Raw genomic sequence first — 14,845 nt, forward strand, 5'->3', positions numbered from 1 at the left:
AGCACTAATTTAACTGGGGGATTTGTCACAACATCAGTAATAAACAAATTCACGGGAAGGAAATGTGACAGTTTCAAAACATGAGTACCTGCGTCTGGAAAAAGATGGTCTGGATTAGGACTTTAGCATCTAAAGCGAAGTACTGTCGGGGTCAAAACTCTCTGACTCCCACCTCCTACAAGTTCCGAACCGTATAGAACTGCAAGGGTCGCAACCAGACGATGTACTCCTGGTGTCAAGACCACCGGTCACGACACCAGAGACGACACCTCTCGTAGAGCAAAAAATGAAAATGAAAATTTGTTTTCGGGGAAAGGAAATGGAGCATTAACTGTCTCACATATCTCGGTGGACACCCGAACTGCGCCGTAAGGAATGGGAGGAAGGTGTGCGTGAAGGAAATAATTTCTACCAGCTGGAATCTTTAACGGGCATTGACATCGCACAGCACACGGGCTCGAAACGCGGACGCCACTTCTCGGTAACTGAGCCCCCTAACCACTGAGCCACTGAGTTTTACCTCTTTGGCATTTTGAAAAACTTATTTTTGGGCTTACCAGCGAATGCAGTGACGATGCAGGAACGACAGGCGGGCTGGTTGTTCTGGTTTTATTACACACCTGCCAGAACGGGTCACACGCACGCATGCGAGCCGTGCAAGTTCTGCTACGTAGGCCCAAGCTTCAGTAGACCGGACAAAGAACTGCGAGCTTGGCTAAAAAACACCGTTACCAGCCCAACAACGAGATGCTCCGAACCCTAGAGAAAATCGTTACGGCCGTGTTCTGCTTCGATAGTACTCGAAACTTTCCATATCTTGTACTTTCATATATAATGCAATATATATGAAAGTAAGATAAAATAAAGGAAGATCAGACTTCAGAAGGTCAGAGGATCGCCAATTAGTTAATTTTTTTTGTAGGGGCGGTTGACAACTAGCATTAACTGGTGATGTCCAGGTGCGCAGGTCTTGCTCACTGATACGTCTCATGAGGAGGTTAGATAAGGCGACAATTAAGCTCTGCCCTAAGCGTATGACGAGACAGCTAATAACGAAAGTCAGGGTTCAAACATATGGCTCTATTGCACGTGAGCCATATAAATTGAGGGGACACTTAAGGTCCACCCTAAAGGTATGACGCGAGAGCGTTAATGGTTATTCGCTTTTTTTTACTTATTTACTCCCTAATGTAAGTTATTTGAAAACTGCTTTTGTTCGCGTATGAACTATTATTGGGATTCACATGTTGACTATTTTACGGCACAGACTGAAATTCATTATTTTACTGTATGTACTGAAATTCAGTCCAACTTTGGACTCTAGGTGGCGAGGGCCATACGTAAGTAGTGGCTAGTTATTAATAAAATAACAATGGAAGGAAAAGTAGTTGCTAGCCGCGGCATCAGCCATCAGAACCTGAAGCACCTGAGGGACGACTAGCGAGTTTAAAAGGACAGGGAAAGGACAGGGAGAGTCAAAGAAAAGGGGGTGACAGTGAGAAAGGATAGCGATAGAGGCAGTATACATTATGTATAAATAAATAATATGGAAACAAATGCAGGATGCTGCGCCGCGCATGATACGAGTACTAGGGCCATATGAGTCTAGAAAACTGGACGCGACACTGAATCATTCTTGCGCCACTCTAGCTCGACACCAAAAGTCCCTCCATGCATGACCGCTTGTTTAACCCCATAATTTCGTTGCTCACACTAATTACTAACGATTGAAAGAACGACGGCAGTACTGCTATTTTTTTAAAAAAAGTTCGATAATTTCCTCAGCGGGTGCTGTTAGGGAGCCCGCAGCCGACAAAGAGTCTATTTTTGGGGATGGGGCCAACCAGGAGTGCAGGCGTACCATGTCGCAACGAAGGCCAAACCTGCATTGCAAGAAAAAAATGGACAAATAATATAAGCTTCGCAAGTCCAATGCTGCAAATGTAGCAGAACCTAAACTACAGCACTCTCGGTATCAAGGCATCCGATGCACAAGAAGTAATATGGGCAATTGTAGAGTCAACGATAGAGTGTTTTTTCTTGTTCATTTTTCTGCCTCAACTTATATTCTGTCTAGCGTAAGGACGCTGGAGAGTGTTTGCGGATAGGCGTCGAATCAGACGGATGCATCCCAAACGCCCTCCAGTGTCTCGACACATCAGTGACACAAGCAGCATGCACCGCGCTGAAGGCTTTCGCCTCACCGCAGTTTAGGTCGACAAAGTGCCCCCCCCCTAAATTTTTTTAAAGGTTTGGACGCTAAATTGGTCCGCGTCTGTCTCAACAAGAACTGCTCCCATCAAATCCATTGAAGCAGCGATCCATCTGTCCTCCAGGTGGTGCGCCGTCTCGTGTCCGATCTAAGAAGAACGAAGTGGTTCCATCGCTGCCAGCAGTCCAACCAGCTCTACTTTTTAACCTTTGGTTGCTGCCCCTCAGCTTGCGGCATGTTGCGCCACGTACTCGTGGTGTCCCTGGTTTGCCTGCTGCCTGTGATCCTCTTCTACAAGGTGCTCGCCACTGTGATCGTGACTGCGGTGGCCATGTACGACGCGGCTTTCTGCGGCCCACTTCCAAGCCTGGCGACCGTCTGCGCCCACGTAAGCTGGCAGGAAACCATTTCTGTCTTTGTGCACCCCAAGGAGGGCAAACAAATGGAGGTGCCCAAGCTTTGCTTTGGTTATTCAGGCCTCGCACGCGGTACAGCCTTGATCGAAGATAGCTTCCACTAAAACCGGTCTTTTCGGGCTGGAGCGCACTATGCTCAGGTCATAGGCTACGGGGGTTGATTTTTGGACTGTTCGAATTTTGTTGAACACGCAAAAAGTTGGAAACGATTGTTTCCTTTTGTGCCTTCGAATGAATGCTCACTGCGTTCGTCCATGAATGAACTTGTCCACTCCAACTTTGGGGACGCACCACTTCACAGACCTTGCAAAAATGAGAGGGGACATTTGATCTCCGCCTAACGGATATGTCACGATAGTGGTAATGAGTTTCGCAACATCACATTTATAGATCCCTGGGAGTCCTCACATCACTCCTTCTGCAATGGTGCAGCGGTTGATGGATGCGCCACTGTCCCGAGATGACAGGCGCTTCCAACGGTGGGGCTTGCGAGACCCAAGCTGCTTTCCCCGAGCAACCTCTCTTCATTTATTAATTTAACAGCCACCCCACGTGCCACGGTGGTGAGTTTTCTCACTATTGGCTGGGCAGCTGTGGTGACACCGAAATGTCACGTGGCCACCTGGGCCACTCTAATCCGCCCTATTTTTCGCTCACAACGCCGACAACGCCGACGTCAGATTGTCCGGGTAATGGTGCTTTTAACGTTATCGCATTAATTTATGCAGTCCCGGTGAACTAAACCACCGGAGAAAGAAAGCTCGAGACTTATACCGCTCCTCCTTTTTCTTTTTTTTTAAGCGAAATTCCTTTTTTTTTCTCCTTTTGGTTATTTAGAGGATAAATGGTGGCAGCTGGGTTACTCGCCGTTCACATTTGGGATTGCATTTGGTTGTGAAATCTTCGCGGAATAAACATATGCACATCGAAATATAAAGGTGTGTAGACATCTAATTTTGGCGTGCTTGTATTCTTCATTGTAAAGATGCATAGGGCTCTGGTATATAGGAACGATTTTTCTCTTACGCTGTTTCGATTTCATTTTAAACAGCCGAACAGTGGTTCACGTTCAAGAGCCCGAATTACAATCAATTATGAAGCAGCCATTATATCGCAGTTTCCTCATGCGTCACGTGATCAATACAGAGCTTTGACGTTACAGAGCCAAGGAAACCGAGGCAGCATGAGAGAAAGTTTCAATTTAAAGTAATAATTGGTTTTTGGGGAAAGGAAATGGCGCAGTATCTGTCTCATATATCGTTGGACACCCGAACCGCGCCGTAAGGGAAGGGATAAAGGAGGGATTGAAAGAAGAAAGGAAGAGGAGGTGCCGTAGTGGAGCGCTCCAGAATAATTTCGACCACCTGGGGATCTTTAACGTGCACTGACATTGCACAGCACACAGGCGCCTTAGCGTTTTTCCTCCATAAAAACGCAGCCGCCGTGGTCGGGTTCGAACCCGGGAACTCCGGATCAGTAGTCGAGCGCCCTAACCACTGAGCCACCACGGCGGGTCAATTATAAAGTACTTAACGGCGATAGGCGAGCTCAGCTTGGTGATCCATGTAAGTAATATTTCGAGCCCTATACCACCTGCAAATATAAATGACATCATAATCATCATTAGCCTTACTACGCCCCCTGCAGGGCAAAAACCTCTCCTATGTCTAATTTCCTGCGCCCACCTATCTTTCTGCGGCCTAATGCGCCAATAAAATTAAGCGTCGGTGCTGCTTTAAACGGTGGTGAGTGGCTTTCTGATTTTTGACGGTACACACGGCTGTCCCACCAGTGTTAGAAACCCTGTATTCTCTATTTCTATTTAGCTACGAAGAAGCTTTTTATGTTGTTCACGTACATGTCCTCCCTCCTGGACGACGGTTTATGATGTCATCCAACCACCATACGGAGGTGTGCTGGATAACACTTGACATAAAGCAGAACTTTTTTTTTAATATAAGAGCAAATTTTATGTATCAAAGGCTCCTAATGTGGTTTCCTAATTTTTCTTCAGCCCATGACGGGATGCAGCCACCTGACCTCTGGCGAGTGCCGGTACTCCAACGAGACGCTCCTCACCTGTGCGCAGCACAACCGAAGCCTGGAAGACTCCCTGGCGGTTGAGGATTACTGCCTAACCCCTTCCGTCCTGGCGGCTAGATTAGAGGTAAAAAAACCCGATAGCCCTACGAAAATATATTAGAAAGAGCAGTACGTTCAACTGGATGACGTGTCTCTTACTGCCTGCCTGCATTGACACTTACTGCCTGCATTGAAACTTAAAATACGATGCGTTATTTTTAACTGATAAAATTCTAGTAGGTTTAGTTCATTTATAATACTCGCCATCCCGGCAAATTCGTTTTTTTCTCTCTCTTTTCACACTTCCCTTCACAAGCTGCTGTTTCATGTACTACGAACGGAAGCTTGGACACTCCTCCAGGAAACGACTGTTCCCAGCCTCAGCTGGAAAGCTTATACTACTACAGAGAACTATCTAGGCACGAAGATGCGGTTGCTACTCCCAGCTAAAAAAACGAAGGCAGCAGTCTAGAGCCGCATTTTGAAGCGAAAGCTTCACAAAGCTAGGCAAAGCCGTCATCGCGTAGGCCGGATAATGACCTTGAACGACCGTCAGCCCAGTCACGTTAGCCGACCATATGTGGTACAGTTATGGGGTCGAACCCTTGAGCCCTGACCTTGACCCATGACCTTTCGTTTATCTTTGTGATTGGGTGACCTTTGGGTTCACTTTTGACTTTAAGAACATCCGATGGGGTGATGTGAAGCCACGTGATGACGTCCGAAGGGGGTGTCGTAAGACCATGGGATACCAGGTCATAGCCACGTGGTCGTGTGGGAATATATAGAACGGCTGTCGCGAGCGTGTAGCGGAGCTTCCAGGACGAGCCTCAGACGCTTGGCAAGCGTCCTTGATTTTCGCTGAATTCCAGGCGTAGCCACTTTAAGCCACTGGCAATTTTTTAGAGAGCGGATCATTTCAACGTCGACGGGAATCCTTTCTTTACACCGCATTCAGGAGGCGTACCTGAGCCCGTGGATGAACGAAGCTGCCGGAGGCCTGTGCTTGATGCTCGCGGCCTTGGTTCTCAAGATGAAATTCCAAAAGCTCCAGACCATCACTGCCGCGCTGCTCATCACCGCCTTCGTGCTTCTGGTGGAGCCGTACTCGTCCCAGGATCTGATACTGGTGGACGTGGTCTTGATGCACGCGATCGACCTCTTTCCCTTCGTCGACTCTGCGCAATTATTCCCGCCGGAGGACTTGCTGACCAAACATGTAAGAGCTTGACCACTGTATTTGCAAGGACATAAATAAGGCCCCAAAATCTGTATAACATCAGGGTGCGCAGATTTGTTCTGAGCTGCGTTGTGCGGTGACTCAGAGAAGGGAAAGCCAAACGATCTGCATGATGCCATCGTCGTAGGAAGCTTCACGACGACAAGTTCGTTGGCCACAGGATTGGATAGGCGTGCTTAAAGACGTGCGTGATTGGGCGTGATGGAGTGGCAGTATGGACCTCCTCTTAACCAGTGTAGATTGGCCTCTCTCTCTCTCTCTCTTACGACCGCAATTAAAGGACAAAGAAAGCCAATTCCGTTTAGCAGTCACCTGCTGTGTGACGTCAGTGCACGTCCCCAGGTGGTCGAATCTATTCGGGAGCCCTCCACTACGGCACCTCTTCCTTTCTTCTCTCAGTCACTCCTTTATTCCTTTCCTTACGGCGTGGTTCGGGTGTCCGCCGATATGTGAGAGATATACTGCGCCAATTTCTTTCTCCTAAATATTCAGATTACACGTAGCGAGAAATTGATCTTTTTCGGTCGATACCGCCTGTGAACCGCCGCCAGATTCTCTAACTCGTCGCCCAAGGGAAACGACTGTGATACGGCCACCGTGTCACCTCCGCATTTTATGCACGCTGTTATTTATACATTTTATATTTTAAGTGGTTTATTAAAATATTAAAAAAAGAAAGGAAAAAATTTTTGCTAGCCCTGGCGTCTGCCGTCGATACTGAATCACCTGAGCTGGGGCAGCGAAAATAAAGGATAGGAGGCAGAATGGAGAAATGAAATCAAAGAGGGGAGGGGACAGGAAGACAGGATAGGGGGAGAGGTAATTACACAATCTATTTCCACAATAGGAAACGTGTACAGGTTGAGCACGTGGTTAGTTAATGATGGCGCAATAAAAACACACGCGGACAGTTGACTACAATTGGACAGGGGCGTCCAGTTGTTAATCGTCCAAAGTAGAACTCACGTAGCGTTCCGTCACTGCGCGTAACTACCTGACGGAGAACAGACGGGACGTCACGCCCGTCTGTTCGAGGAATGCACAGAGGCTCACCAAGGCTCGCTCACGGGTGCGCGCACTGTCTGGCGCGCGGTAGTATGCCCATCGCCCTATACGCCGCAAGCATATCGCGACGAGTATCGGCAACCGTGGCACAGCGAAGGAGCAGGTGCTCAAGTGTTTCCACAGCACCGCATCCTTCGCACACACATCACTCGTCGTGATTCCGTGATGCTCCTGTCGTTCCCCGGGCTACCCGCATCCAATGCGAGCGCGGACGATCATTGCACGTTGCGTTCGCGTAAGTGCGCGACAGCCGGTGATGCTGTCGATGCGCTCAATTCCTACGATGCGTGGGCCGGTGTGCTTGCTGCTTTCAGAGATGTCCTGGATGACCGCACGCACGTCCTCCAGCGCAAGGGGCCGACCGCTGAGAGGTAGTTGATGTGCGGCGGTCGGTAGGTCGTCAGCTTCTTCGTTGCCGCAGATGCCGCAGTGACCGGGCACCCACTGTGCACGCGCGGCGCATCCTCTCTGCGCGAGGCGCTCGATGCGCGCTCGAATGTCCCGCACTAGTGGGGTACCGCAACCGTTGGATTGCAGGCGGCTGAGGACGGCGAGGGAGTCGCACAGCAGAGAATCCTGGGCGGCGGAGGGCCGAGGGTGAGCAGCAGGTCCAGCCCGAGCCGGATCCCCATCAACTCCGCCGTGGTGGAGGAGCCCAGGAAGGTTGCGTGTTGATAGCTGTGCAGTCGCAGGGCGGGGATGGTAGCCGCCGCTGCAAGAGAGCAGCTGTCTCGAGTCACTGAGCCGTCGGTGTACACGAGGAGATGGTCCTGGATCTCCTCGTGTATGACGGCTCTGGCCAGCTGCTGCACAGCACAGAGGGGTGTGCTCCGCTTTCCCGCGAGGCCGACGATCTCTCGCTTTACCTCCGAGGCAGCAGGCCAGGGCGCGCAGGAGCCGTAGGGGGGTGGGCCTTGAGTCATACTCATACTCGCTCATACTCGAGCAGCGCCGCGCCCATTCGTGAGAACGGGTGCGAGCGCATAGGCTGCAGCAGCGAGCCACCGTCCGGTGTGCGATGAAGCCGGTCGATAATAAGCAGTTCCCTGCGCCCTGCTTGGAGCTCAAAGCGGCCTTGGCGGAGGTGACGGCCACTGGCGAGCGGAGCTGCTTCCGCAAGGCCGGTTTCGTCGACACAGTGTCTGATGCCGATCCTGATGCTTCGGAGGGTGACCAGCCCGGCGGCCATTTGTGGCAGCGCGTTGTCGACTCAGACATGGGGGAGGGGGGGGGAACGGGGGAGGGGGGGGGAACGGGGGGGGGGGGGGGTCATGACATTGACAACGCCGACACCGGCGTCGGCGCCGGCGTCGTTTCTGAAGTGCGGGACGAGAGTAACGCGGAGGAATCAGATGAGGATGAAACATCGGAGCCAACACCCATAAGCGAGAATGTAGCAATGGGCTACATAAAGAGCCTCAGAGAACTTGTCTATGCCAAGGGCCTCGGCGAAGAGCACGCTTCGGCTTTAAATAAGCTGGAAACCTCCCTCATCGGACCTGCGCTGGAAAAACAGACGGCCATCACGGACTTTTTCGCAAATAAAAAAATTGTATTTCTACAAGCAACTGTTTTAAAGCTGTGGTCTACATACTACGAACTTCAGGATACAACGAACGGACGCCGCTTGATGCTCATGTTCGTTATAAGCGGGCTCAACTTATAAGCAACTTCTTCCTTTCATCATCCTAATATCCCCCTGCTTTCTTGCGCTTTCCCAAACATATTGTTTTAGTTTAATTGAATTTTTGTATCATGCCACGCATGTCTTCAACCAGATATGTCTCATAAGCAGGCGTCGCATGTTTTCAAATTCAGAGAGTGACCTGTAGCGTGGACCACTGATCAAGGTCAATACAAAGAACTGTGCGACCGATGGTGCCGAAATATTTTTTCCTACATTTGTTGCAACTGCCAGACCTGAGCAGTATATTTTAACGCTTACAAACAGGTGAAGACGGTAACAAAAGCACCATAGGCTGAGCAATCCGCTGTTTGTGACTGTTTTGTAACCACTATGGGTACCACTGTTTGCAGTCGCAGGTACGCGAGTGCTGCCAGCTGTCGTGCAAGCTGACGGCCGACGCGGCCTGCGCTACCCTTAGGCTGGTCTTGCTGCTGTCGCTGTTAGCTAGCGTATTGATCCGCTTCTACTTCAACCCGGAGCACCACCCGAATGTGTTGCAACAGGCGCAGAATGTCGGCCCGCCTCCACATCATGCCATCCTCGACCGTCATAGAGGGTGACCTCAAGGCGTAAGTTCGTTTCTCTTAAAATATTTTGTGCTGAGGGTATGCTGCTTGCTACGTGTTGTGTCTTAAACTTGAGAGAACAAGCTTGAGCAAGGCACGCGAAAGAAAAGTAATAACTCCATTAAATGGGACACGAGTCATGGCGTCGGCTTAATGTGCGAGGAAGAATTAAGGAAATGCGGTAACAAGATACTCGCTTGGGCCATGAGGCCCAATTTAACTGCAACATTGCAATCAAATGATTTCTACAAATAATTCGTGATGTGACCGCTGACATCGAACCCCATGGCTTTTTCTTACGCTTCAAGTGAAATACTGGACTACTGTGCATCCCCCCCCCCCCCCCCTCCGTTTTCGCATAGATGTCTTGCCAACTTGCCCAAGTCTATGTGCATTGAGGAAAAGATAACGCGCTGAAATATAATTTGCTCCAAAGTCGGCAAAATTAGCAATAAAATTAAGGAAAACAGATGTACTCTGGGTGTGCTAGATAGTGACCGGAGACAAGGCCAAAACACGACAAGGAGGAAACGCCATATTTTGTTACTTAGCGCCCAGTAATGTTTGAGTGATCTTTTATAATTACATAATATTGATGTGCTATAACCTGCCACACGTGCACTAAAATTGAAATCAAGGTTCACCAAATTGGCTCTTTCAGACCAAAAAAGAAAAATACGAAGTTGGCTATGGTAAGCAACAAAGCAACCAAAAAGGGGCAAAATTTCTTATGTCAGAGTGTTCAGAACCATGCTGTTCAATCGACCTGGCGTCTAATATTAACGCAATTATTAGTTATTATAGTTCGGCATTGGTATTATTTTTTGCATAGACTCATACAGACAGATCTAAACACTCTAAGACGTCCCACTATATCTGAAGTAGATGGAATCACATCAGTAAAACTAGAGTAATGAGTCCGCTTCATTCAACTGATCAATAATTTGTAATTACCTCATTTCTCTCATACTTTGCTTCTGTTAGACGTTTCGAGCGTGGGAATGCTCTGTTTTAGAGTCGCCAGGTCATCGATTTTATTGCGGTTCGCATGATTGCATTATTATTACTATATTGATTTACTCTGCTGCTCTATACCTTTGGCACTACAGGATATGCTGTAGGAGGTGCTGCTCACCATCTCCCAAGATGTAAGCAGTAATCACTGGGGCCCTGGACAAAGGAAGGACACGACGCACAGCAGCTGCAACCATCACCACTTTCAATAAATATTTATTTCAATAAATATTGTTGGGGGTATCAGTGCGGTGCTATCACTAACTGGAGTTATCACTAACTGGAAGGTGAGAAGTAGTAGGCAACCGGCCGTGTCCCACAACAGCCGCTTATCTATTCGGAAGCGTATGGTTCACAGTAAAGAATATCCATTTAAGTTTTTCACAAGGTACTTTCTAATTCAACGAGCTACTTTCACTGGAGACGTTGCTTTGCCTCAAGGCTCTTCAAAGGAGCATGTATATTGGCGCAATGTACAGAAAATTTGTTGTGTCACAGCGCCGAGGGTAACAGCGTTTTTGAAATTCTATAAACCATATATTACTTCCAGTGTTTGTGAAAACAGAGAGAACCGGAGAACAGTCTTCCCAATCGATGAGGAGACTGGCAGTTAAAGTTAATTCTTTGAAATGAATCGCATAATGACACTACTGGCCTCAGCATTCAGGTTAGCTATTCAATGTCAGTTCCCCATCACATTGTAAACGTAAAATAAACTGTTCATTTTCGGCGAAATATGAACGCAACACTCTCGCTTCCCGTCCGTAAACGGCCAACGTTCAATAGGCGCAATGTATTTGCTACTGAACGGAAATTTTCGGTGGTGCGAAGCTTTCTGGAGTTGACTGGCATCTTTGGTGCCACATTCCGTACCGGCACTTCTTGCTTTGACTGCATTTTTTTGTGCCTTGCGAGTACGCTTACTGAACTCGTTGTCAGTGCGTTAATTACGCGTAACTGCTGCATCAGCCACTAATGGATCAAATTTCAGTGATAGTTTCGAAAGCGCTAATTTCTTAGCGGCAATGATCAACCACCTGGGGATCTTTAACGTGCACGGACATCGCACAGCACACGGGCGCCTTAGCGTTTTTCCTCCATAAAAACGCAGCCTTAGCGTTTTTCCTCCGCGGCGGCTGCGTTTTTATGGAGGAAAAACGCTAAGGCGCCCGTGTGCTGTGCGATGTCAGTGCACGTTAAAGATCCCCAGGTGGTCGAAATTATTCCGGAGCCCTCCACTACGGTACCTCATTCTTCCTTTCTTCTTTCACTCGCTCCTTTATCCCTTCCCTTACGGCGCGGTTCAGGTGTCCAACGATATATGAGACAGATACTGCGCCATTTCCTTTACCCAAAAAACCAATTATTATTATTATTAATGATCGGACGTTTACAAATTTGAACCTCGCGAACTCTCTATTAACTTAAGCAGTACTTCTCGTTAGCCAATCGGGCTACAGCTCAGCCACAACTCGGTAGGCTAGTTGGGTTGGTCTGTTTACGATGTCACGTGCAGCTGTCGCATACTGCGCTGTGGGCAGTTCCAGGGGAACATGGACGCAGGTTGATCATCACTATAGCACTGTGCGCCAACGAGCTCGATCGACCCCATGCCGCCTGTGGGCGGTTTAACTGAAGACCACGAGCACGCTTTAAAACTTTTAAAAATATTCTCTCATTTCAATGTCAGAGTGATTCCCTGCACCAAAGAAATCTTTTTAAGCACGAGGCGCCTATTAAGTGTAAGCGATATACACGGCAGAAAATTTTGCATTAAACGCTGCGAAGCTACATTGATGTGGTGGGGCATTCAGCGTTCGGCTGCTTACGGAACACATTCCACCTTCAACCCATGGGGGCGGCTCCGTGTTTTCAGCGTTCGGCTTCTGGCCCCAGGGTTGCAATATGAATTCCAAGCCGCGGCGACAGCACACCGACATACATTTCGTTTCGTCCCCCTTCTCGCGGAGCAACAGCATTTTACTCTATGTTCGTATGATTCCAAATGACAAAAAAATTGTCGGTGGTTTAGCTCAGGTTAAACCTGGAGTGACGTGATAGCTACAGCTGGCAGAATAGAACTTGGTCATGTGACCAACCACATGACGAACCACGTGATCAGCCACGGCGCCGCGCCGCATCAGCTGCTCGGCATCACGTGACAAACCACGTGACAGCTTGGCGGCGCAGCCACAGGGTAGCGGCGCCATCACAACCACGGCCCCGCAACGCCGAAGGCTCGAATTGCTACCGTAACGTAGCTATCGCTACAAAAAAAAGTGGAGTTATGCTTATCGGCTAAGCACACTAATCGGTGAGAGCTAATTGAAGTTAGAGACCGAGTGGTCTGGAGTTGTTGGAGTCGCGGCACGGCCCCGGTCGGGAACGCATGCGGCGGCTTTCCATTTTATTGCATGCAGTCCTCGCTTTATATATGGCTTTTCTACAAATTTTTAGTAATTTAGTTTAGAGCTTGCGTTATAGTACACTTTTACATGCTTGTGAAAAATAGAACCAGAGCGCAGATCATTTATTGCCAGGAAATTTCTTGATCCTCTTAGAACACCAGCCGCTGGGACTCCGTGGTTACAGCGCCCGGTTACTCAGCTAGAGGAGCCGGATTCAATCGCGGCCGTGGTGTCTGCTTTTCCACGGAAGCGAAACGCAAAACTGGACTGTCAGCTGCGCCAGGTCACAGCACAGTTTAACCCCAGGTGTTCTAAAGTAATCCGGAGCAATCCACTATGTCATCACTCATAGATGTCGTCTCAGGACAATGAACCCCAGAACTTGCAACTTACCTATTAATGCCACCAGAACTTTCGCTCTGGTGTAAAGAGTGTAATGAAACAGACACCACAGGTTGCGATTTGTTTGGAACGAAGTGCAGCAGCTATAGGAAGGCACCGTTTAGAGTCTGTGTTGCATGCAATACGCCGGCATTAAGCGGTTATAAAATGGGCCAGTAGTTTGCGAATGACGTGAGGGCTCCCTCTCTGAATCGTAAAATTCTTCACAATTTACAATCCTCGGTATCAGTAGTGCCACCGAATGAACACACAATTGTAAAGAGTTTATTCCCCCTAAATTATCGCCGCTGACAGCGTTGCGTTCCCGTAGAAGACCATGGCCATAATTTCGTTGCAGTGGAGCCAGGCGGCAGCCGTCGGGGCACCAGGTGACACCGGGTGCGAACCTGCGTCAAGAGGGAACACCGTAGAGATGATGATTGATAACTTTAATGGCGCCAAGGGAAGTTAAAGAAAAAGATCGCCACGAAACAATAAGATTTGCCTACACAAGGCAGGATCAAAGGCCACTTTTCCAAAGCATTTCAAAAGCATTTTCCAAAGCCCAGGTCAGGAGAACGCTTGTACTAAATGAAAACGGGGATGTGCCTGTCAGAACTGGGTACCGAGCATCTCACCTCCCGCATAGGGACCGGAAGTGAAAACTACTAAGCCATATCGGCGGTCTGTATGTACCACCTTACACTCTGCAGTCGGACTCCAAACGAACTAAATTCAGGGCAGCACTCAACAGCGACGTTAATATGCGGTGGCAGCTCGAACCTGTATACAATCATGCCTCACGTTTTCTTGCAGAGCCTGTCAAAAATTAATCGCCACAGGGTTTCTTGGCAGAAGAAGTAGAATCCCAGGCGCTGTAGGAATGACAAGGCCTTCTTACCAATCAGAAACTCGAAGCGTAGGCCACGCCATAAAATTATCCCTGCTCAACCAGATGCAATTTGAGTGGCCTTAAACTTTCTAGGAACGGCTGAGGTTTAATATATATGCAAAAGTTGCCGCTGGTAAGTACACAGGAGTCTTTTAAGACACGACTACGAGAGCTGTTAAAATCACGCTTTTCTTAGCGTTAGTTAGTGTCATAACGTAGTGTCATAACACTGTCATTACAAGTGCCATAACACTGTTAGTCAAATGATAAGACATTGATTGGGGCTTTAGTATCTACCTGTGAAAATAAAAAAATCCTTGAGTTACGGCGCTCTTTGGCGGAATGTTTGCTTTTACCATTAAAATTTATCATCGTCAAGTACGCTGTCTTGTTGGAAGCGTTGTCAAAAAAAATCTCATCGACCCGAATACTTTTCAGCTCGAAATGCGGATGCCATTTGACTTGAAGTTTAAGGCTGTGTTTGGGCGCTGGCAAACACACATGTGACGTTTCAGCGTGTTTGAGGGTCACTTTGTGCAGGTACATTGCAACGGTTGAGATAGGCATCATTGGCCCGTAGCAAGAATTCGCCGCGGTTCTGAGCACTCCCCTTACTATCCCCCCATGCACAACACAGTGGTGGGCACGGCTCCCACACTTCCTGTGCTTGTTTTGTCGACCCGGGAGCAAATTATCCGTCAGTGTGGTGTCTTTGCCCCAGGAACTCAGACTTCAACAAGTTCTCATGTGATCACGAAGAACAAGTCGAACGCACTTTTTAGCCGAGCATTCCGCCCTGCATGCATCGATGAAAATTCTGTCCACCGCGGTCAACATCCGCATGAAAAGACGTGACCACATGGCTAAAGTCACAAATCCACC

General features: G+C 48.5%; 1 protein-coding gene across 1 annotated transcript; it reads left to right on the plus strand.

Moving 5' to 3' along the window:
- Nucleotides 1-2,390: 2,390 nt before the first annotated feature.
- Nucleotides 2,391-10,470, plus strand: LOC144135355 (uncharacterized). The gene is made up of 5 exons (XM_077668041.1): nucleotides 2,391-2,600; nucleotides 4,643-4,795; nucleotides 5,669-5,929; nucleotides 9,053-9,271; nucleotides 10,378-10,470. Exons 1-4 carry the CDS (start codon nucleotides 2,448-2,450, stop codon nucleotides 9,260-9,262), a joined length of 777 nt encoding a protein of 258 aa, XP_077524167.1. The 5' UTR covers nucleotides 2,391-2,447; the 3' UTR covers nucleotides 9,263-9,271; nucleotides 10,378-10,470.
- The last annotated feature ends 4,375 nt before the right edge of the window (nucleotides 10,471-14,845 follow it).

Source organism: Amblyomma americanum, chromosome 5, assembly GCF_052857255.1.
Source record: "Amblyomma americanum isolate KBUSLIRL-KWMA chromosome 5, ASM5285725v1, whole genome shotgun sequence".
Lineage (NCBI taxonomy): Eukaryota > Metazoa > Arthropoda > Arachnida > Ixodida > Ixodidae > Amblyomma > Amblyomma americanum.

Excerpts from the sequence above, each read along its gene's own strand:
- LOC144135355 (XM_077668041.1), top strand. The coding sequence starts at position 2,448 with ATGTTGCGCCACGTACTCGTGGTGTCCCTGGTTTGCCTGCTGCCTGTG. Across the intron at positions 2,601-4,642 it reads TGGCGACCGTCTGCGCCCAC|CCCATGACGGGATGCAGCCA; the intron begins GTAAGCTGGCAG and ends ATTTTTCTTCAG. Across the intron at positions 5,930-9,052 it reads AGGACTTGCTGACCAAACAT|TCGCAGGTACGCGAGTGCTG; the intron begins GTAAGAGCTTGA and ends CACTGTTTGCAG.